We start from the raw sequence: 22882 nt of genomic DNA on the forward strand, positions 1-22882 counted from the left end.
TTCATCACTCATCAATATTACCAATCATAGACCTGACACTCTCACTTTATTTCAAAATAGCCTAAATGATTGCCTAAAAGATTTTGATTCTTTTGGGGTATATCAGAACAGATAATGATAGGAGGATGGGGGATAAGATTCCCAATAGTGTAACATGAAGATGAGGGCTGGGAAGAGGGATTGGATATTTGTTATTACTTTTTTTTTGGTTTTTTTGTGAGGTCAGCAAAAAAGCCATTAGCATTCCAGCCATCTTTTAAATGAATTATTTTGAAATTTGTTTATGTGTAGATCTATGTACATTTTATCAACGAAATAGAACCAACCGACCCACTTTCGGTTTTTTTCCCTCTCACTCAGGACAAACCTACATATATACCACTAGTAGAGGATATACAAGCACAGAGACTGATAACCCTTTCTTTGAGTGCTACAGGAGTTCTCCTTCTTTGAATGCTGCTGTGTCTAGAGGGAGGTATGCCTATGTATTCAATGATATAAATGACCCAGCTAATGATGATCCACCGCTCAGTATCCCCTTCACTGCTGGTAATCCACCAGTTCAAGCCTACAGAATAGATCTAGACACAACCAATCACAGGTCGTACGGTGCCTTCTACTGTGCTGCATCCCTGGATGGAGAACGCTCTGTTGTACCGACACTCTTCTTGAGATCTGATGGTAAGTGGTATGATTTGTTATATTTCTCTGAAGAGTAGATGTTAAATACAAACAAACAAATATAACCATATGTACATTTCCCTGTCTCACTAAATGTTACATTTCATAGCACAAATCTAAACCATTCATATGTTTTTTTTAAAAATACTTAAGAGACCTGTAGTAAAGCACAGACATATTAGGTTAGACCATCTACATACACTGTATGTTCTAAACACATCCATATAAATTCCAAATTTGTACCATAGCAAAATAATTAAGGAGTTAAAATGTTTCATGGTCCAAAATGAGTAGAGATAACAACAAATTTATCATATGAGAATAATATTGGGAATAAACAGAACTATAGCATTAGAAAAAAGAAGTATTCGTTGGTGAGATATAACCCCCCCCCCCCAACTAGAAATTGCACAGCTAGCACCTGATAATTTCACAGCACATTTTGTGAGTTTGACACCTTTTTTAATGTTGTCGTGGAGTCATGTATATTTTTTGTCAGCCAGAAAATGGAGAATGATTATAGTTTTTGTTAAAGACAAACAGTAACATTTATTTTCTGAATTGTTTTTATATTTTTGTTCATTATCTACTAATATATCGTCGCTGTTTTCACGAAGTGACGGTAGTGAAAAAAAATTGCATTCACTTTGCGTGACGATTTTCCTCACTACCGTCACTTCGTGAAAATAGGGACGATATGATTGATCTGTTTTATTTGAATTTTTATCCAAATCAAAGCCTTAAATGGCATGACTCATGAACCAAACAAGCAATTCAGTCTATAAACTATAGGATTTGCAAGCATGAATGAAAAACATGTGAATTTAAATGTATTTTGATTATTTATTTTGCATTTGAGTATATGAGGGTAAATGATGATCATGAAAGGCTTCCTATTTACTAGCTATCCCTCTTCAGATATTAATAACTTATTCATGTATATATTTATGAACAAACAAAAATGTGCAGTTTTTTAACTTATGTTCTCATAGTGATTTGAGAGGCATTTGCAACATTTCCAGAAATCACCTGCTCTGCAACCAAAACCTCGAGGGAAGAGAATATCACTAGCGATATTATTTTCCATACTACATCCGCAATGAGTAATATATTTAGCATTATTGAGAAGGACATTGATGCCCAAGACTTTTTAATCCAGCAAATAAGTATAAATAGTGTTCAATTTGTGTTTAAAAATAAGTTTAGTGGACTATTTGGACTAAAACACTAACTTTATTCTTCTTAATTAAATGGAATATTTGCACATTCACTACATTTATACAGAATGATATGGAAGCCTTGTGGTGTTGAAGTGAAGTCTAAAAGTAATTATAAATTTGATTTTCTTTTGACGTTGTGAATATATGGTGTACTTAAACAATCCACAAACTTATTATTCATTTATTTGTTTTTTCAGCTAAGTTTGAGCCTACAAGTGGCAGGTTTTCAAAGACTGTCAACAAGGGGGATGTGAATGTTACAGTTGATTTTACTGAGCTTACTCCTAGTGAGACGGAAAAGAACTGGAGGTTTAATGGTACAACTGACTCTTCTGTAACTATCTCTTACCGCACGATCTTTGAGGGATTGACTGTCTACACAATCATAGGAGAGGTAGACACCTCACATGGTGGTGTTTATGAGCTTCATTTGATGAATGGGAGGGGACAAGCAAGAGCTGGACTACTCCGATTAATTGTGAGAGGTAGGTCACATGTGAGAACATAATAAAGAAGATATTTAGATGATTAGAATTATGAATATTGTCATGGTTTTTTGATAGATTAATTAGATAAATATAAAGATGAATAGACAGACAGGCAGAAAGATAGAAAGGGATTGAGATATATGAGAAGAGGGAGAATTTTGAAGTATTATGATAACTTCATTTTAAAATCATTTAAGAAAAATGAAAGATATATATTTTCAGAGAGAGAGAGAGAGAGAGAGAGAGAGAAGTATCATACCTTGAAATAATACCCTTTACTGTAATATCCCCATTCTTAATCCATTCATTACCATGCCTGCAGTAACCTAGGTCAGACCCCATGAGAAGTACAGTATATGTTATCATTAAGAAAGGTATACCAATGAGGTAGGATGAGCTTCTTGGGTGTACAGGTTTTATGTCTAGTTAGCTTCAAGTACCTGAATTATGTCTTCTAAATTTTCATCTGAAGTGGATAAGGACTTGTGTTATTGATAAATCATCATAGCTATTCCTGAAATGTAATAATAATAATAATAATAGTAGGTTCTTCTAGCGCTCATGTCTGTCAAATTTGATACTCCTGGCCTTCCACAATTATTAACCCAGCTTTAGCATAGCTGCCATTATGGCACACTTGCCTTTCAATTAAGTATCAATTCCTGCCAGGTACCCATTTACCTCATCTGGGTCAAGTGTGGCAAATGCATATTAATGTCTTGCCAAAAGACATTGGTGCCATGGCAGACCTCGAACCGAAGTGACATATATTCACTATAATATGGCACCTCCATATCTTTTATGCATTTGTACAGTTAGTCAGAATATCACACATGGATACAAGAGGTAACCATTCTAATATTGTTATCATATTTTTCAGCGTGTCCTGCTGGTCGCTATGATGAATCTAATGGATGTACCCAGATATGTCCATCATGTTACAATGGAGGAATCTGTCATGATCAAACAGGGATATGCATCTGTCCTCCAGGATTCCAGGGAGATGGATGTGAAATGGGTAAGAGTATATCCAGAGACCTTTCATAGAATTTACTTTTCATTTACCTGTCATATCAACAGGGCTTGTAATAGCCTGGGGTACAGGACAACCAAAGTAAAAATTACATGTACCAGCTAGTAATCAAACAAAGTGTAAGGAAACTAAGTAGCCTCTATACAGCTTAAGCCCCAGTCCCATATAAAGCCGGACCAGCACGGACGAGCACGGACCACTCCGGACCATCCCGGACCATGGTCTGGGGTGATCCGGGATGGTCCGGGATGTTTTGTTCAAAAAAGTGTGATGCAGTTAGACCTGGGATGGCGGTGTTCCAGAATGCATTTTTTACAGTCTGTATGCAGGAGCCCTAGTTTACAAATTTACACATTTGGCGGGTCCAGACTTTTTGGGGATCCATTTATCCGAGGCACCTGTTAGTGTCGAGCTCTGCAGGCTTTTGTCATTGGTCCCATCTTCTTATATATTGTGACCCACTGTCTCTAGATCCCATCAGGCTTATATCATATATCATATTGTGGTATGTAATATACAATTTAAAGAATATTATAATTTTTAAAACATATTGATTAAGTATTATTCGTCTGATCATCCTTAACCATATCATAATGGTAACAGAATCCTACTAATCTAATCATAAATCTAACTCACAATTGTGTGTGCTTCTGTGCAATATAAAGGAAGATTATAGGTAGGATCAACAAAAACAAATTGGTCCAAATTCAAAATTGTGCCTGTAGAACTGTAATTATTGGGGAAAGTATACTTTCTGCTCTTGATGGTGTTGTTCATATATTCCAATTTACATTAAATTGTATTTTTCATGTACTCTCCCAGCGCCTTGAGCATTTTGGGTAATGAATATGGAGCTCAGCATTATTTAGCAGTCATCATTATTTAGTATCAGTAGTAGTAGCAGTAGTGGTATGTTGTTATAACATTTTAGTGTATTAATAGATTACAAGTTATTAATATCTATCTTCTTTATCTGTTGCCTACATGTAGCATGCGGTGGAAATCGCTATGGTCGTAATTGCGAGTACAGATGCGACTACGAGCTTTCAGATGATATCACAGCATGTAGTGGACTTCAGGTTTGTGTGCCCGATCCCTATGGATGTTCATGTACACCAGGATACAAAGGATTGGACTGTACTACAGGTATGTAACCAATAGAAGGAAGTGAAATACTGTCAATTGGGTTATTGTCATGGAACATTGAATCTTCACTCATTTGGCACAAATGGGAATTAGCACACAAACATCAAATATGAATTTGTAACTATTTATAGCTCTTTTTTCTATGACTCTAATCATTACCTGTCAAGGTGGACTACTCTGCTGTCCTCTTTAAATACCTTTTCGATTTATTCTTCCTTTCTTTCTTTCGCTTTCCCTATCTTCCCTCTTTACTTCCTTCCCAGAACTTTCTTACCTATCAAAAGCATGTCACCTCTCTCTTCCCCCACCTTTTGTCTCTCTCTATCCCTCTCTCTCTCTCTTTCTTTCTTTCTCTCCCTCCCTCCCTCTCTCTCTCCCTCTCTCTCTCTCTCTCACTGACTCTAGTCTACCGCCCTCGGTCATCAATGTACTCCATGTTAATTACCACATTGTTTTCATAGGATAAAAGTAAATTACAATAAAACACCTATATCTAAATTATATCTATGTAACTAATATTCCTAAAATGTTAATTACCTTCAATATATTATCTCATTGAACTATGTATGATATTGGTATAAACAACTGTATGTTTTATGTTTATATGTTAAGCCTTGCTTTGGAAAATCCACAGCCCTGTTCAATTACATTCTATTTGTACCACCTTCTATTTTGATAGATATATACAACACAGCTTTACACTAATTTTTTTAGAAGATTAAATGTTTTTTAGTCTGTATATGAGCCCTATGTACACATTTTGACATATTGGTCCACAGCTAAGTACTTGATAATGATCTACAAAACTGCACAACAGATATTTATCTCTAAACAACAAGAATGTGACAATACAGCAGGGGTGTACTTTAATGTGGTTCTTAAAAAATTGTTTTCTCTTATAACAAACACTAATTAGAATGTGATCAAGGTGAGTTTGGAGCCAGTTGTACGGAGAAATGTCACTGTGTATCAGAAGAGTGTGATGGATTTACTGGAGTCTGTACAGGAAGCTCTACTGAATGTGAACCAGGATGGACAGGGACCAACTGCCAAGGTCAGTCTAACAATCTATCAGTGTTGCCAACTTAAAGAGAAGGTTGAGTTCTGTGTAGAGGTGAAAAATAATTGGTGACTGTTTTCATTGTTATTATGCAAGTGTGGATATATCGAAGAAAATCAGAGAAAAAATGTTCCCTGCAAAGCATGACTCTTCAAATGACTTCATATTCTTAATATGAGGACCACATTTTTACACCACATATGTTTGTGTAGTTCCATATACATCTTTCTGTGTACAGTGCTTGTTACTTTTACCAAGACTGGGCCAAAGTTCTTATCATTTTGATGATTCCCGAACCTTGTAGTGCACACCGATACTAATATGCCAAATAATCCACTTTTTCTGATCGATTCCACATCGTTTCTTTTACAATGCAATCGCATGACCAGAACTCAACTTTATCTTCAAGTATTGATTATAATATTGCTAGTTTTGTTGTCTGGTGTACATGTATATGCAATGTTTACACCTATGAGTGTATTTTGGTCCTTGTCACTACTTTGATTTGATTTGAACTGGTTTATCGATTAAAACACATACATTCAAAATAGCAGCTAGAGGCTGAAACAAATTGAATTGCAAAAGATTTTAGAAATATATTACATTGAAAATTGATTCGATAAAATATAGTAATATGCACAGTAATATAGATTGCACACAAAATCAACAAGTAAATGGTAAAGATAGGGAAATGAAAAGGACAGACGAGATACAGCTTGAAATAGAAGAAGAGGGAGAAAATTAAGACATTAGATAGACATTGAAGTAATAACAACATAGTTTCAACCAATGATTGGAACAAATAAATTGTGCTATATATTAAATACAATTATCTAAAGGATTGCAAGTTGTGAGTTATAGGGGTGATTTGATACAGATGTACTGATCCAGTCAGTGTTACAAGTATTTTTTCTGAACATAAAAATGGGAATTTTCAGCTGTAGTGTCTTTTAAGATGAGTTAGTCACTACGACTTATATTACTCCTCTTAAAAGACACTACATGTGTAGTGGAAGGATTTCAACTCCCAGTGTCCATGGCATTGTAATGATTTATGATAAATGTTCAGATTGTTTTTGTGTAGTATGAAGTAAATCTATTCTCTCACCTAATGTCTTCTGCTTGGTTGCAGATAATTTATTTCAATTATTTTTATATTTCAGAATGCATGATTGGCAGATATGGGCCTAATTGTGAGCGTAAGTATAATTGCAATATTATATAAATATTGCATGCTCGCACTTTAAAATAACAAAATATACGAACCAACAAATTCTGAATTTGTTGGTTCATGTATTATTTATATTGAACAACGAGACGCATTGCAATACTTGATAAATAAAGTAAAGGGTATTTGCTGTCATTTGGACTCTAGGCCTCTCAATTTTATCTAGGCTGCCTTTGCGTCAGATGTGTGCAGATATTAGACGATGCAAACAATGGGTACGCGAAGGAAAGATACACATGTGTGCAGTCTAATTCACTTTTATACATGTTATATATCATATAAAAAAGGCCTGTGCGTGTATATCAAATTGTTGAGTATCACATGCCACGTTTTCAGTTAATCAGATACTCACTAACAAATATGCAAGAGGGATGTTGTTGGCTGAGACAAACATCTTGTGCCCTTCTTGTTCTCAGTAAAAAATACAGTTATTATTACTGATTTACATGTGTTAACTGTTATGGTAAACATGAATTTAGGGTAGTGATCTTTACTAATTCATGACACACTATTCAAAACATTGTCAAATCCTGAATTTCAAGTTATTTAATACTCTTATATATGTAAACAAATGAACATACTGTGTTGGAAAAAGAATGAACAAAGCTTGAGCAGAGCTTCTTTTTTTATTAAATACCCCCCTCTATGCACAATTAAGTCTGCCATCATGATCAATTACCAGTTTGTGTTCAAACCATATAGTAAAGTTTATATTCATTCAATGAAACTTGCATACATTGTAAATTTATTGCAAATAAACAGAAGCAATTTAATTCCAAGTGAAAATTACCATCTGTTAATTTTAGAGGAAAACAAGATACAATTAATATGTCTCACTTTAAAAAACAAATATGACGTATTAAATGTTGCAAGGTTTGAAAATGTAGACATAACTACAATCTGCCTTGGACTGGAACTGCTAATAGTAGGTCATAAGTATTAGTCTAACTGTATAATTTATTAAATTGGCAGTCTGCATGTAGTGATAAACATGAACCTGCTGGGGAGGTATTAAGAAAACATATCCTGTATCCTGAAAACATTATCTTGCATAGCTGCGTCAGTTTAATTATCTTTCATTTTCATTTGGTAGCTTTCACGGTTAGTTATGAAAAGACCAACAAGGGACAGCTCACCAATTTCATCTGTTGCCTGGAAGGTGGAAATCTCATCTCCACGGCTCCAGTGGTCAATCTCTACAGGAAATTCGGCATCGGAAATTATACACAAGAAAACATAATAAAAAATGGAAATGGAGTCCCCCCAATTGCAAAGTTTCTATTTCTCGTGCGTGATGTGAAAGTTGGAGAAATATTTGTCTGCTCTCTCTCTGATGTGAACATCTTCTTTAGTGACAATATGACTACCGATGGGGAATTTAGTAAGTTGATGGATGTAGTTTTGTAATATACAAACACATTACTATGTTTTAATGATCAAATACAATTTTTTCTTCAGGGAATCCCCCCCCCCCCATGCACCATCATTATATGCATGTTCCTCATGATACTGTCATTGGCAGACAGACACCTTTATAAATAAAAGAAATATAATAATTAAAGGAAGTTTTGTTTAATTCACTGATTTTAGTTATGTACCTCATTACCAGAACTCATTACTACAAATGATGATGCTTGTGTAGGATGAACTGGATTCTCTCTTTCCCATAGACTAAACACAGGGACCAGCTGGTTGCAGTATAATAATAATAATAATAATAAAAACGTTACTTATAAAGCGCTTACCACCGAAGTCTCTAAGCGCAATGGGTCAATTCCAATACTGGTTTCAGAGGTCAGATATTAAACTCTGTATAAGCTTGCTGTGAGCTGTTTCCAGATATTTGTGACTGAAGAAAGCCTTACTGGTATTCTTTTTGGAAAACAGGAGAAATAATTTTCGAATTTGTCAAAGTAGCCTGTTGAATTTAAGAAATATTTGCCCAACACTCTGCTATTTATCTAACACGATTTGAAATAACCATTTGAATTCAGGGATACTCTGTTCTTTTCAATCTTCCCTATTTCATTGAATATTTGGTTTTATCTCACTGTAGCCCAGCCTGAACTCCCTAGTGCACCCGTCGTGAGCAGAGCAACCAATGAATCAGTTACTCTGATGTGGGATGCCTGGGATGCATCAACAGATATAGGTGATCCTCCTCTCGTCGGGTACCGTGTCTACTACATGCTGAACAACTCAATAGCAGATTATCAAGAAGTTATCAGGTCTGACCGCCTAGCACCATCTGAAACAGTGACTGGTCTAAGTCCAGATACGGCCTACATGTTTGGTGTAGCAGCATTTAGACCTGGACCAGGAGGCCAGGGAGGCCGATTTGAGGTAGTAGGAACCACCCAATGCTCACGTAAGTTCTTAATGCTTAATATGATCTCAGATTTTAAAAAAAATTCTGCAGCATGTTCAGCTTTCTTTAGTAAGGTATATTCAATGTAATTTTACATTGTAACTTAATACTACACTGCATCTTTTCTTGAAAATTTATCCTTTCATGTTTGTGCCCATTTCTCATTTATTTAAACTGAAAAGAATATATCAACTAATAATATATCAATGAAATTATTTGTCTGATTTTGTGTGCATCAACAATCCCATTTAAAAAAGATATTCAATAATACAAAACTATTAAATGTAATGCTCAGTAGAATGAAATACCTGCTAGTATTCATTTATGTGTTCGCAATATCGGTAAATTTGTTTATGACATTAAACATCTAGTCTCATAATGAAAGCCTATTTATAACAAGCTGATTGTCTCAAAACAATATGGACTAGATTCATCTTTCACAGGTAGGTTAAACACAGCTGCATTAAAGGTATTACAAAATTTTGTTAAATTTTGAAAATTGGCTGGATAGTGATTCTTTACAGTTGTGATATATTTGGATGCCCCTATGGATGTATTATAAGCACTAACAAAATTAGCTCCTAAAACACTTCTGCTTTCAAGAAAACTTGAATATAAAAATTTATCGGTGCTCCTGGTAAGTTTTATAAATTTCAAATAGCGCCTACAGCCATATACGATGGTAGCTGCGACCATGACAATCTCAGAATATGCATTTGTGATATATATATTCCAAACGGCTATAGCAAATTGGTCGATTTTAGTCAAATAACATTGTTATATAGCTAAATTAATATCTTAACCTTGAGAGGGCGCTATACAACATAAAGAGTTTATTATTTACAATTTAATCACTTTCATAGACTCGATTTCAACCGCGACAACGATCACTGAATATTGTAGGATCGCATATGCTTCCAATATGTTCATTTAATTCATGACCGCATACCAAAACTTTGTATTACCTTTAAACTGTTCAGTACCATAAATTGGCTGGTTTGTAACACAGAAATGATCATTTAGGCAGTTTTAAGTGCCAAAATTTTGACAAAAAACTTGAATAATTTGTAATATTTTCTTGAAATTCAAAACAGGCTAATGACTTATCAAGCTGCTAATGAAATACTACTTTCGTATTTACAAACACTTGAAAACTAAACCATGATGAAAATTCACCGCATAAAATCTTAGATCGGTTAAAGCTAATTCTTAACTACATTGCAATGTATTGGATTAAATGTTGTCTAGTGCAACAAACCACTAGATATGGAATTAAGAATGTTTAAATAATAAAAAATATTTGGTCTTATTTTTATTGTGCATGTATACACTGTAGCTCCTAGTGAAGGACTGTCATCCGTTAATGTCACTAATGGGACTAGACCTGGAGAATTCTTGGTATCTTGGGAGGTAAGCTAATTGTTATTCCAGATATGTTGAGCACGAGTAGTTTAATCTTTTGACTGGTAAGGTGAATGTCCTATCTTGGCAAGGCATTTGTCTACATTTGCCATTCTCGACCCAGGCCTCAAATTAAACCTGGTAGGAAGGAATTCCTTGAATGCTGGGAGCAATGAAATTGGTAAACTAGCTACAGGTTACTAGAACCTGGTGTATATGAGCAATGTAAATGAGAAATTTTTCAATTATGATTTTTATAACATTTTAAACCTTTAAGAGATTTTCACCTCCCAAATCTCTGCAACAGCAAATTCAGTACTCAGGAATGTTAATGGACTATAGTGTCAATCAGGATACAGCTATATTTTGTCTCCCCAGAAGGGATGTGGGAAAACCATGAAGCTAATTCTTTCCATATGGAATATTGTATTCTTTATTTAAAAATTAAACTAAAAACTATGATTTACAATTTTTGAATTTTGTAAGGCTTTTGTATCTTTTTATCTCGTAGAATCCTCCATCCAATACTTCTAGCTGTGCCAGTGGAGTGGGAGGAATCCGCATCTACTTCACCCGGTCTGACATCCAGTCTGGGATCTCAAAGAGGGCGGCTGACCCCAATGAGAACTCTGTTGATATTCCCTTTGATCCCCCAACGTCTGAACACACCCTGACCCTTGAACCGTACTCCCAGTATCTCATCCAGGTTGTAGTCTACAATAAAGACTCTGAGACGCCAAGAGGAGAGGGCTTTACACAGATCACAGAGGAAATGCGTAAGAGGAAATACAGCGTAATTTGTATAAATAGTCATGAAATGAGAATGCTTGTATGTGAAGTAATAGATTGAAACTACATGCACAAATCATTTTTAAAATGTAATAATACTGAAGGAGGTATATGTCTATTAACATATTTTAAAGGTTAAATAAGATCATTTCTAAACATTATGAAACTTAAAAAGGCGCCACCATACATGTATCTTTTTAGAAATGATAAGGTTTTGTAAGATCTTACATTTAGATCACATAATTTTCTGTGTATCTTTCTATGTTTTATGATTACTAGTATGTTGTTTGTTGTGCCTGTATTCTTGTAGTCTTGCATAAACTTACAGGGGAAACTTGAGCTAGAGTGTTTGTGAATCTTAAATATAAATCCATAAAAATGATTCAACAAGTGAGTAGATAAGTATGGAAGGGAGCATTTAGCAACATGACCATGTGACTGTACTTTCTGTTTTTAGAAAACATTATAGAAAATTATATTTTGACTCTTTTTAGTAAACAAACTCAAACTCAGGGGAGTGAGAAGTCCTAAGACCAATTTTGAAGTCTTGAATCTGGTTATGAATTGAGATATATATCACTCATATAACATCTGACAACTCTAGCCTCTTGGATTTGTCTTTGCCTCAAATCAAAATGAATAAAAAAAAGGTTTTGAACTGCATAACCAGTTTATTTCAAACTATAAAACATAATACAACAAGATTTATACTGCCACAAATCCGGGAATTAGATTTATGATTTTATGCCTTTCGAGTATGTGCTTTAATCAGATAATTTCCATACTTCTTTTCAATGTTTTTTGTTTTTGTATTTGTAGTTGCCCCTGCGCCCACTGTAAGCGTTGAAGCGACCTCTGAAACTGTAATTGTGCGCTGGGATGCTGCTAGCCCTGCTCACCTCAATGGAGATGTACAGGGATACCAACTAAGATACACCCAGACAAAACCAGAACGACTTGATACAGTAATTGTTGATGTTGAGGGTAACAAGTATGAGATTACCGAAGGAGTGACAAAAGACAGTGAATTTGAAATTGAGGTAAAGTTCCTGCGTGCTGTCTCAAAGTAAAGGAAAATAATGATAAACGTAATACTTGACTTGTTGAGGGCCATGGACAACAACAATTGATTGCCTCAAAATACAAACAAGTCATTATTAGAATAACTGATTAAATTGTATGCAATTGTATGAATTAGGCAATTTCAACTTGTTCGTGGTAGTACCATTGCTTGCAATCCAATATTGTTTACTGCCTGAATAAGAGGCCATACAAGTTATGTATTGTCAAGTCTTCTTGGGGACAGCTTGGTGGTATGTTGGTTTACATTAAGTGAGGTTTTTTTTTATGTTAATATATTCCAGATGCCTGGAATGATTGATATGAATTTTAATACATTTTGTAAATTTCATCCCCTTTTCATCCCTCTTTTTTTCAGGTTCGAGTTTTGAATGGAGCTGGATACGGTGAATGGTCACCTTTAAAGACTTCATTGCTGGGTAAAAAAAAAAAAATTTATGATACAAAAATGAAATGGTCATCATGTCTTGGTAAAGTAACAATCCCTGACACAGAAAGATGTATATGGGACAACACACATGGTGTCGGGGCTAGTACTACCCTGATTTCCTTATCTTTCTATGCTCATTACTCAGCCAGTATACATTTTCTTCCAAAATTGTTTGGCACATGACATTTATTTGTAATCTTGAACATTCACATGTAAGTTTCGTTAGATTCTGTGAGAATTTATTTTCTTTTTTTACCAGAACTCAAGTTTATCTTTAATAAACTATATAAACAATTTCTCTTTAAAAAGTTTTAATAACTTATAATGTCAATGTTTATGCAATGTTTCCTCCTTCTTTCTCTATTTTCTCTATGTTCCTATTTTTCTTGTAATTTTGATTTACCGGTAAATTTTGTAGCAAAATTATTGTTACTTTGTATATTTTGTGAGGATAATTTTTAACAAGCAATTTATGTGCTTTTCATGATCCTCCCCCTTTAGAAATCTCATTGTACATGCATATGTTTGTATTTTGAATATTATATATCATAGTTTTTATCCTGACAGGGAAACAAAATAGCAATAACCTGTAATATAATATGGCTTTGATCAGACACAATGATACCTTCAATGATAATAATTGTCATAATGTATGGAACAAATATTACCAAATAGCTTTGACCTGCCCCTATACATACTCTTACATAGAGTTTTAGCCCCTCTGTACAAAGTGGTTAACCTGGGAGTCTGTTTTCATTTACAGAAGTATTATGTGCTCATGGGTAGAAATCCCTCTTCAAACATGAGGGGAACACGTGCATCTAAAGTTTTCTACCAAGAAAAAAAGAGGCCTTCAGGTTTTAGAGTGTATTATTGAATGGTTTATTAGAAATACTGAAATAGCAGCCCGAGAGCTGAATTACATTCAGTTTATAATAAAGGGGGTGGGGGTGCGATAAATAGATACAATTTTGAATGGGCATGGTTAATACCTGTCTGAGTCAACGTGGGTAATTTCAAGGAATATATGTCATTAAACTTACTTGTATAAATTTTTACTTTACTATATAGATACCGGTACTGCTGCATCCAATGTTCCCCTCATCGCTGGTATCGTGATAGGAATCATCGTTGTTATTCTTCTCATCATCATCATCGTCATGGCTCTACGAGCATGGTAACCACACTCTGCTTCATCAGTTATTCAGAGCATTAAGTAGCCTGTAATCCAGCTAACAATGGAAGTTACAAACTGACTTCAGCCGAGGACGCAGGTTCGAAACTGAGTCGCGTCTTTCGGATGGTGACGTTAAAAGTCGGTCCCCTGACGTAAATAATCATATCTCATTGATACACGTCTGTAAAAACCCAATTACATACACACACACACTACATATCGTTGTGGTCCTAATAGAGTCATGACTCGCCCTTTGTAACCCTAGCTGTTGATGATGGTTTTCCGCAGTGTTCTGTCTCAAGCCAAACGATGGGCTGAGATGAGTTAAAGACCTGTTAGTTTTCTTATTCCGTTCATCTAAGTTATGTATGCCTTGTCTTCTAATTGGCCTTCAGTGAATTCTTGCATAATTATCTTTTTAATGCTATTTATCATTATGCCGTCTACAAATGTGGCCTAAGTAATTCAATTCGCTACAATCAATCTATTGACACAGGGTAGTGTGTTCTCAGATTTAATTCTAACAAGTTCATTGGTATTATATATGTTTTAACATGTTGGTTACATTTCATATATCTATTTTTTTTACATACATGTGGGCCTATGCATCATTTCTTTAACAAGTAACTTTCCAATTGATTCTTTTGTTTTATTTAACAGCAAAAGAAAGAGAGAAAAGAAGATAGGGGCAATGAATTCGACTGAGCTTGTGGACAATGTTCTCTATGAGTCCAATCTACCTCTTGATCATCAGAACAGCAACAATGCTGGTAGGTTGAAAGCAATTATTTGGTTTTTACCTTCACTGCATGTGAGGGAGGGTGGAATGATTGATACATAGAATTCTCAATAGTTTATGTGATAAAATGTTTCACAAAGTCATTAACTTGAAAGTTGTCTTATATGCTCTTTCTTGATGTACAGTGTATGGTCAAAATAAATAATAAACTGATACTTCTTTCAGTGAAGTACAGACCACCTTGATGTTGGTGTATAGTAGTATTTGATATTGTTGTATTATTCTATGAGAGATTCCTTCATTCAATGTTTTCTGCAATCCAGCACGTATCAACGACAAGCCGATAGTCCGCGATCCAGCAGAGACCGAGTATGCCTACATCAGCCATGAGAGCAACTCCCTTCTAAACGACGACCTGAACCTTGACATGACTATCAAAAAAGACACAACGTACGACGTCGCTATGGAGGCCCCGATTGCGTCCAATGGGAAGAGTCAAACACTGCCGTTGCTTTCAGGAGACATCACGTTAGACGCTCTCAATGCGCTCTATGCTAAACCTGAGAAGCGATCTCATGTGGTCTCGGTACCCAGTCTGTTGGCCCCTACGGTGAAGGAAGCAGGGACGGATACAACGGAAGGAGATATCTACGAGAATGTGAGCCTTCCTGGATCCATCGCCGTGGTCAACCTTGTGGAACATGTGGAGAAGAAGAAAGCCCAAGATCAAGATGGATTTGCTCATGAATTTGGTGTAAGTATGACTATCAGTATGCAGGACCCTTTTCTACATAGGGTCAGAATGTTAGAAGGACTCGTTAAGCCTCTTTCAGATATCAACTGTAAAAACTGTGTTTTTAAATGATGACGTTAAGTATACACTTCACATTTCTGTATCAATAACACAGAGCTAAGTGAATACGCATTTGATCTTTGTTGAGTGCAGTTACCATTCTTTCACACACAAGATGACTGGGTGGTTTGCAGCATCATATCTGAACGAGCCTATCTGTGTTTGATATGACCCTCAAGTCAGGAACAAGGTTTATGCTTCATCCATATTTCTCCATCTCAGAATTGTTTTAGGAAGGTTCATGCTTTATCATATGTTAATGCATTAATCCTCAATATCTAGTCACTCAGAGAGGACATAAAAGAATTGGCCTTCTGGTTACTTACTCACAAGCATACACATTTCGTTCAATGGTTGTGAATCTGTCAGTGTTATATTACTTTTGTTTATATGTCATGATTATGTTGTTTTTTATCGACGGCCCTGATTGAAACCAGTCTGCGAACTGTTTCGGACTTTTACCGTGTATAAATAAAATAAACACACTCACATGCTTTGTTAGCTCTCTGATAAAATAATCATTAAAATTCTTATAACTGTTTTAATTTTCATTGTTAGTTATTTTCTAGTCACTTTCTTATTCCTTATATTCTTACACTCCAGCAAAAATGTGAGATTTATTGTAATATGTATTTCAAAAAGCAAATTCTCTGTTGCTGTATTTTGCATTCATTACAAAATTTTAATTAAAACGATTTTCTATAAATTAATTTATGATCCTTTTTTTGAATTTCAGTTATTGCCTTCAGATGATGGTATCGCCAAAACAGTTGCTATGAAACCGGAAAACAAAGCCAAGAATCGATTCAAAAACATTGTTGCATGTGAGTTTATTTTTACTTTGACATAATGAAAGTATGAGTGTTGATGAGATGTACAAGTAAATGTACAAATGTATGTATCAATTTAAAACTGTGATATTTCCCATTCCCATAAATCCTAGCTGTTCATAGGGATTAGTATTTTCACAATGATTAATTGTAATCAATGCTGAAGCCCTTTGGTTTATACCTGGAAAATGACTACTGCCTCAAATATAATATATCAATGTGTTATATTTTATATATGAACGGTGACATTTTATAAGAATTTCCTTTCTATATCATTAGTCCAACTTCAGATATAATTATTAACTTTGTCTCTTACTTCCATGATAATTCTTTAAAATTGAAAATTGATATTACAAAGCGAGAGCTGAGGCGATAATTTACATATCACATTGGAATCAGCTTTTAATTGCTTCTAGAATAAATATCACAATGTATGTGTGTTACAGAACAGCTGATTACTATTATTATTCACATTTAAAAATGTAAGAGAGATAATATTTGGTAAAAATGATTAACCTGTTTCTTTTCTTGGTTTGTAGTTGATCATTCCAGAGTAGTCCTCGAGACGTTGAAAGATGATCCTCACTCAGACTACTACAATGCTAATTACATACGGGTCAGTCGCATTTCCTATCATCTTCCAAAAGTATACTGAGATTCATGAAATAAATTTTTACTTCCATACCTTCTGTAAACACCATATTTCAGGTTTCCTTTAGTAACTTGTAACTGCCACAAGGAACTTGGAATTGCAAACTTAGTTGTGATATGGTTATTTTACAGGATGAAACTGCCACAAGTTTATTCCATTTTAAAAATTCATGAAATTCTCTGGGTTTACTGCACTGTCTTTTAAGTGTAATTGACTTTTCGTTCATCTATTAAAGTTCTTCATGCTGACATATGTACATGTAGTTTGAAAAGATTAAATAGGTAATCTTTATTGATATTTTGGTATTCTGACAAAATAAAGCTCACCATATCATTTGCCTTTGCCAGTACTATGTAATAGGAAAAATTAAGCCCACCATGGTACTACATAATGTTCCTTTTGAGTGAAGGAAGGGTAGAGACACAGAATATTATAAGAAAAGAATAAGAAGCGAATAAAAAGAAACAGAAGGTAACTGTAAAGAGCGAGAGATAGAGAGGGAGGGAGGGAGGGAGAGAGAGAGAGAGAGAGAGAAGGAGAGAGAGAGAGAGAGAGAGAGAGAGAGATAAAGAGTGGGAGGGAGAATAGAGAGAGAGAGAGATAAATAGAGGGAAAGAGAGAGGGAGGGTAGGGAGAGAGAGACAGAGAGAGAGAAAAAATTACCTAAGCGAATGAGAAGTGAGAGGTAGGAATATATGAATTGTAGAGACACAAACTAGAGGTCAATTTGGAATTTGATAGTGATAATATCTTCTTATTTTCAACAGGATGACAAGGGGAAGAAGACATTTATTGCTGCCCAAGGTATGTTTAAAGACATCATCTTCAAAATATGAAAATTATCTTTACTGAAGATTGTAATATTTGGGTTCATTCAAAATTAGTAAAATGATATTACAAATCTTTTGTGCCTATTACTATGTACATATATGTTAATCTGAAATAAGATCAATATGTTTTTTAGAAAGACACAGAAGATTTAATGGGAGAAAGCTTTTCGTTCAGGAATAATATATGCATTCATCACCTACATGTTTAAACATTTTGATTGAAATATTTCCCTAATGATCCTTCATTTCATAATGCTCTTTGTATTTCTGTCTACTCTCAGCCCCCAACACTGCAAGCATCAATGATTTCTGGAGACTCATTTGGCAGGAGAATGTATGTTCGGTTGTCATGGTTACAAACATCTTAGAGGGAGGCAAGGTAAGTAATCAATGATTTCATACACACAAATATGCCATACTTATAGATAAGACCTACATATTATTTGATTATAATGTAATGATGAGACCAATTAAGATAGCTTAGCTAGACGTAGTGGCATGCAAAGACAAACCCAGAACGCAAAATACATAATTGATTGAAATCATATTTTTTAACATATAGAGGTAGAAGCACATTGTTAGGATACTAGCTGGTAAATACGTGTACTGTCTTGATAAGGCTTAATGTTTACCTAAACTTTCATCACATATAAAAAAAAAAAAAAACTTTAATTCACAAACAACAAGTATTTTGCCTTTTGCATTCTGGACGCGTCTTTGTATGCTAGATCGAAAAAAATGAGATCTCACTAAAAAACAACACTGTACGCTATGATTTATAAATGTCAACTCAACATTTCTCTGCTCTGTACGACAGGATCGCTGCACAGTTTACTGGCCGAAGGAGATGGGTAAGAGCAAGACGTTTGGTGGGATTGAGGTCAAGCTGAGAACCATTGAAGAGTTCTCAGATCATGTGCACAGGGTTCTGGATGTTAAGCAGGTAAGAATTATGTTCTGGGGGGTGTTTCATAAAGCTGTTTGTAAAGTTACGCATGACCTTACTAACGACTTGAATATGAAGTGCCAGATAGGATGCCCAAATTTTTTCCTAATGTTTTCACAAAGTGTGACTATATTTCCTAAACCTTAATTAAATTATGGCAAAAAATATACTTTGCATTAAAAATGTTTGTTATCATAAGAATGTTAATCTACATCTGCACAGTTCAACTTTATTTGATGCAGTTGAAAAAGGATTGAGCATCCCATTTGGCTTTTCATATATAAGTCATTCATAAAGTCATGCGTAACTTTATGAACAGCTTTATGAAACACCCCCAGGCTCTAAACAGCGCAAGATAGGTGATGATAGCACTTTGGTCCCACCTGCTTTAAAAGATGATGTTCCTTTTCATAACAAATATTGTGTACCTTAATTAATTGTGATAATCTGAATGAAAGAATGAATGAAAACTTCCACTTTACCTTGACTGTTTCTTCATCCAACTTAGTCCAATCAGAGAATTAGTAGAGCGTCAGTATGTAGATGCCTAATCAAAGGCACTGATTATTAGAAAATAACCAATTAAATTCAGTGATTCCAGTAGTTAAAACAAAAATCAATTCCTATGAACAATTTTTATCAAACTGTGCTCTTGATTATGTTCTTTTCTCAGGTGAGTGGAGGTGAAACGAGGTCCGTCCACCAGTTCCACTACCAGTCCTGGCCTGATATGGGTGTTCCACAGTACCCTACCACACTCATCAGCTATACACAGACTGTCAAACATGTCCATGAACGAATCACTGCTAATACCAAGGGCTCCACACCCATGCTTGTTCACTGCAGGTGAGTTAGATCATGATTAAGAATGTGACCAGAAAATAGTTTTTTGAAACCTCAAAATAATGTGCTAATTAATGAGAACAAAAATATGCAGTGTAAAAGACAGTAATATTGGTGAATCAAATGTTGTAATTTGACATATCTGAATCACAGTTTTGGTAATATTTATCCCAATCGGGTCATTACAGCTACTAACCAGCTCCTTGTTACAATGACTTGGTTCTATCTGGATCCTTCATAAATATGATTTCCACAATAAATTAGTTTTTCTTGACACATCATTTAAACTTCAATTATTATTTTCTAAATAGTGCTGGTGTTGGGAGGACAGGAACGTTCATCTCACTTTACTGCATGCTAGCACAGGTCATAGAAGAGAGCAGGGTCGACATCTTTGGTTTCATTCAGAAGATGAGAAAAGACAGACCTAATATGGTCCAAACTGCTGTAAGTATCTATCATTTATTCTGCTCAGCTTTATATGATGGCCTGTACCATGATGGCCTGTATTACAAATAGATTTGACTTGATTACTTCCTACAGGATACTTCCTACAGGATACAGGATACAAGGCAACAGATGTAAGAACTTCATGAGTGTAAGATTGCCAACTGTTTCATGATGAAGATCTTGCCCACAGCCCAGTGTTGTTACATTTACAAGTTTAAACCCTTACAGCATTATAACGATACTACTACTACTACTACTACTACTACTACTACTACTACTACTAATACTACTACTGCTACTACTACTACTACTACTACTACTACTACTACTACTACTAATACTACTACTGCTACTACTACTACTACTTTTACTTCAACTGCTACTACTACAATGTATTACTACTGCTATTATGATAGTAGTTTGTGCTTTTATTTCTATGATGTGATTCATATATCTGTTCTTTATGTATTTTCCACTATCAGGACCAGTATATTCTCATCCATACTGCCCTAGTTGAGGCCTACATGAGTGGTAACACTGATGTTCCTGTCAGCAGTTTTGAAGCCAAGCTTTCCTCACTCCAAGAGAGGAATCCACTTACCCAGAAACTCAACATTGAACAGGAATTTGAGGTAAAACTGATGAGCAATAGTCCAATCAGCATTGTAATCTGTTCCTTTCTTGTAGAGATACTCTTGAACATTTTGAAGTTGTATTTTTTTTTTTTTTGGGGGGGGGGGAACTTTGCAGAGGTGTGTCTTAAATAACATCCTCTTTCGCATTACGATACAATTTAAGTGAAATTTTGCAATCAAATGCTTTGCAAATTTGAGGCTTCCAATAATTTAGGCTTTAACCTGTTGAGTACCGGTACTGAATTCTTTCATTCCCATAGGCTTTATACAGGGCCACCTGGTTCCCATTTGAAATGGGGTAATATCTTTTCTTACTATGTTTTGTTTTGAATCCATGATTTCTATTATAAATAGAATGTTTGCATGACTTGGTTAACACAACTTTAAACCAGCATTAAATGGCATTTTCCCCCGAATTGGGGTTCATTGCATCTTTCCTTCACCCCTATGTGGTTAATTTGCTGCTGTGTATCACCTCTGGGTTAACTCATTATCTTGAAAGTTTTTTTGTCTTTTTTCTACACTCCCACTGTCTATGTGATTGTTTTGATGCATGTGTTGTGTTTATGTAGTAGTGTTGCCTTTGTTTGTTGGTAGATCTTGAACCAGCTCACCCCTCCCGTCGGTCCACAAGCTTTCAAGGCTGCTGGTCTACCTGCCAACATTGACAAGAACAGATTCCCGAACGTTCTACCCAGTGAGTCTTCCTTCTTTACAGCATGCCACTTTAATCTCTTATTTGTTTTGAAGACCATATATCGACTCTTCCAAGCAAGAAAATGTCAGATAATGATAAACATTATTTATCACAGGCAGTTTAATAGTAGGCTTGAATGTATCAATAACAATAATATTCCACTTTTATATAGCGCTTAGTACATCTACAATGTCTCTAAGCGCTTTACAGATATACTATTACCCCGGTTATCGGATTCAATACCTGCCCGCACAATCTCAATGAAATTTATTTAAAATTTTATTAAAACATGACTACTTTTTTGTTTGTTTAAGGTCAGCATCTGTGTGAAGTGAATAACAGAGTTATGATTTATGTATTTTTTGCAGTTACCAGGCTCTTCTATTCTGAGCAGTATCATTTTTAAAATGTTATTACTATCAGTTGCCATGATTTGGCAACATTCTTTCCTTACTAATTGTACATGATTAAAGAGCATACAGCTGATATGTGGAGTACAGAACATTGTTTTTCGAAACTGTCATAAGTTCACTGACATCCCATCAAAAAGTTTGTTAAATGTTCGATGGGATGTCGGCAAACTTGTACTTATGACGGTTTCATGAAGCAATGCATTGGATACCAGCCTTGCACAGCAAAATTATTTCCTTTTACGTTTGCCTCAGCATATATTTATGACAAATTAAATGGTACCATATCTTTTTTTCAGTGGAGAAGAACAGACCATGCCTAGTGACAAAGGGAGAAGCAGGAAGCACAGACTATATCAATGCCTCTTTTCTCAATGTAAGTATGAGGTTAAAGGTATAGACCAGTTCTGGTCATGCGATTGCATTGTGAAAGAAACGTTATGGAATCGAAAAGGTTGATCATCTAGCATTTAAGAATTGGTGTGTACTGCAAGGTTCTTGAATCATCAAAATAATAAGAAATTTGGCTCAGTCTTGGTAAAGTTACAAGCACTGTACACAGAAAGATGTATATGGAACTATACACAAACATATGAGGCGTAAAAATGTGGTCCTCATATTTAGAATACAGAGAGATGTATATATGGAACTACCCGATATTTATCCAGTCCGGATAGATATAATAATTTACCAAATATATCAATTAGTAGGCGGTTTTCAAAACATATTCTTTCACATGATTGGTAATAAGAGCTTCCATTTTATTTTTTGAGAGGGGGGCGTTTTCAAAACTGGTTATACCTTTAAAATCTTTCAAATTAATCCTCTTGACTTACACAATGCACCCTTTTCATTAATTTATACTCAATGTTTGAGTGCTATAATGTTTTTTTGCG

At 35.0% G+C, this 22882-nt stretch overlaps 1 protein-coding gene across 1 annotated transcript in view; it reads left to right on the plus strand.

Annotated features, from left to right (window-relative positions):
* The window catches only part of LOC578838 (receptor-type tyrosine-protein phosphatase kappa), a 32795-nt gene that overhangs the window by 4148 nt on the left and 5765 nt on the right, over positions 1-22882 (plus strand). Inside the window, exons 2-26 of the mRNA XM_030990140.1 lie at positions 361-681; positions 2099-2386; positions 3270-3407; positions 4413-4568; positions 5485-5622; positions 6792-6827; positions 7950-8237; positions 8913-9224; positions 10561-10634; positions 11137-11401; positions 12234-12454; positions 12853-12913; positions 13996-14101; positions 14762-14871; positions 15164-15594; positions 16430-16517; positions 17063-17139; positions 17943-17979; positions 18287-18384; positions 18823-18948; positions 19625-19797; positions 20106-20241; positions 20727-20876; positions 21477-21576; positions 22286-22362. Coding sequence (XP_030846000.1) covers positions 361-681; positions 2099-2386; positions 3270-3407; positions 4413-4568; positions 5485-5622; positions 6792-6827; positions 7950-8237; positions 8913-9224; positions 10561-10634; positions 11137-11401; positions 12234-12454; positions 12853-12913; positions 13996-14101; positions 14762-14871; positions 15164-15594; positions 16430-16517; positions 17063-17139; positions 17943-17979; positions 18287-18384; positions 18823-18948; positions 19625-19797; positions 20106-20241; positions 20727-20876; positions 21477-21576; positions 22286-22362 — 4007 coding nt within the window. The remainder of the gene's footprint in view (positions 1-360; positions 682-2098; positions 2387-3269; positions 3408-4412; positions 4569-5484; positions 5623-6791; positions 6828-7949; positions 8238-8912; positions 9225-10560; positions 10635-11136; positions 11402-12233; positions 12455-12852; positions 12914-13995; positions 14102-14761; positions 14872-15163; positions 15595-16429; positions 16518-17062; positions 17140-17942; positions 17980-18286; positions 18385-18822; positions 18949-19624; positions 19798-20105; positions 20242-20726; positions 20877-21476; positions 21577-22285; positions 22363-22882) is intronic.

This window comes from Strongylocentrotus purpuratus, unplaced genomic scaffold, assembly GCF_000002235.5.
Source record: "Strongylocentrotus purpuratus isolate Spur 01 unplaced genomic scaffold, Spur_5.0 spur5_contig_843, whole genome shotgun sequence".
NCBI classification, from domain to species: domain Eukaryota; kingdom Metazoa; phylum Echinodermata; class Echinoidea; order Camarodonta; family Strongylocentrotidae; genus Strongylocentrotus; species Strongylocentrotus purpuratus.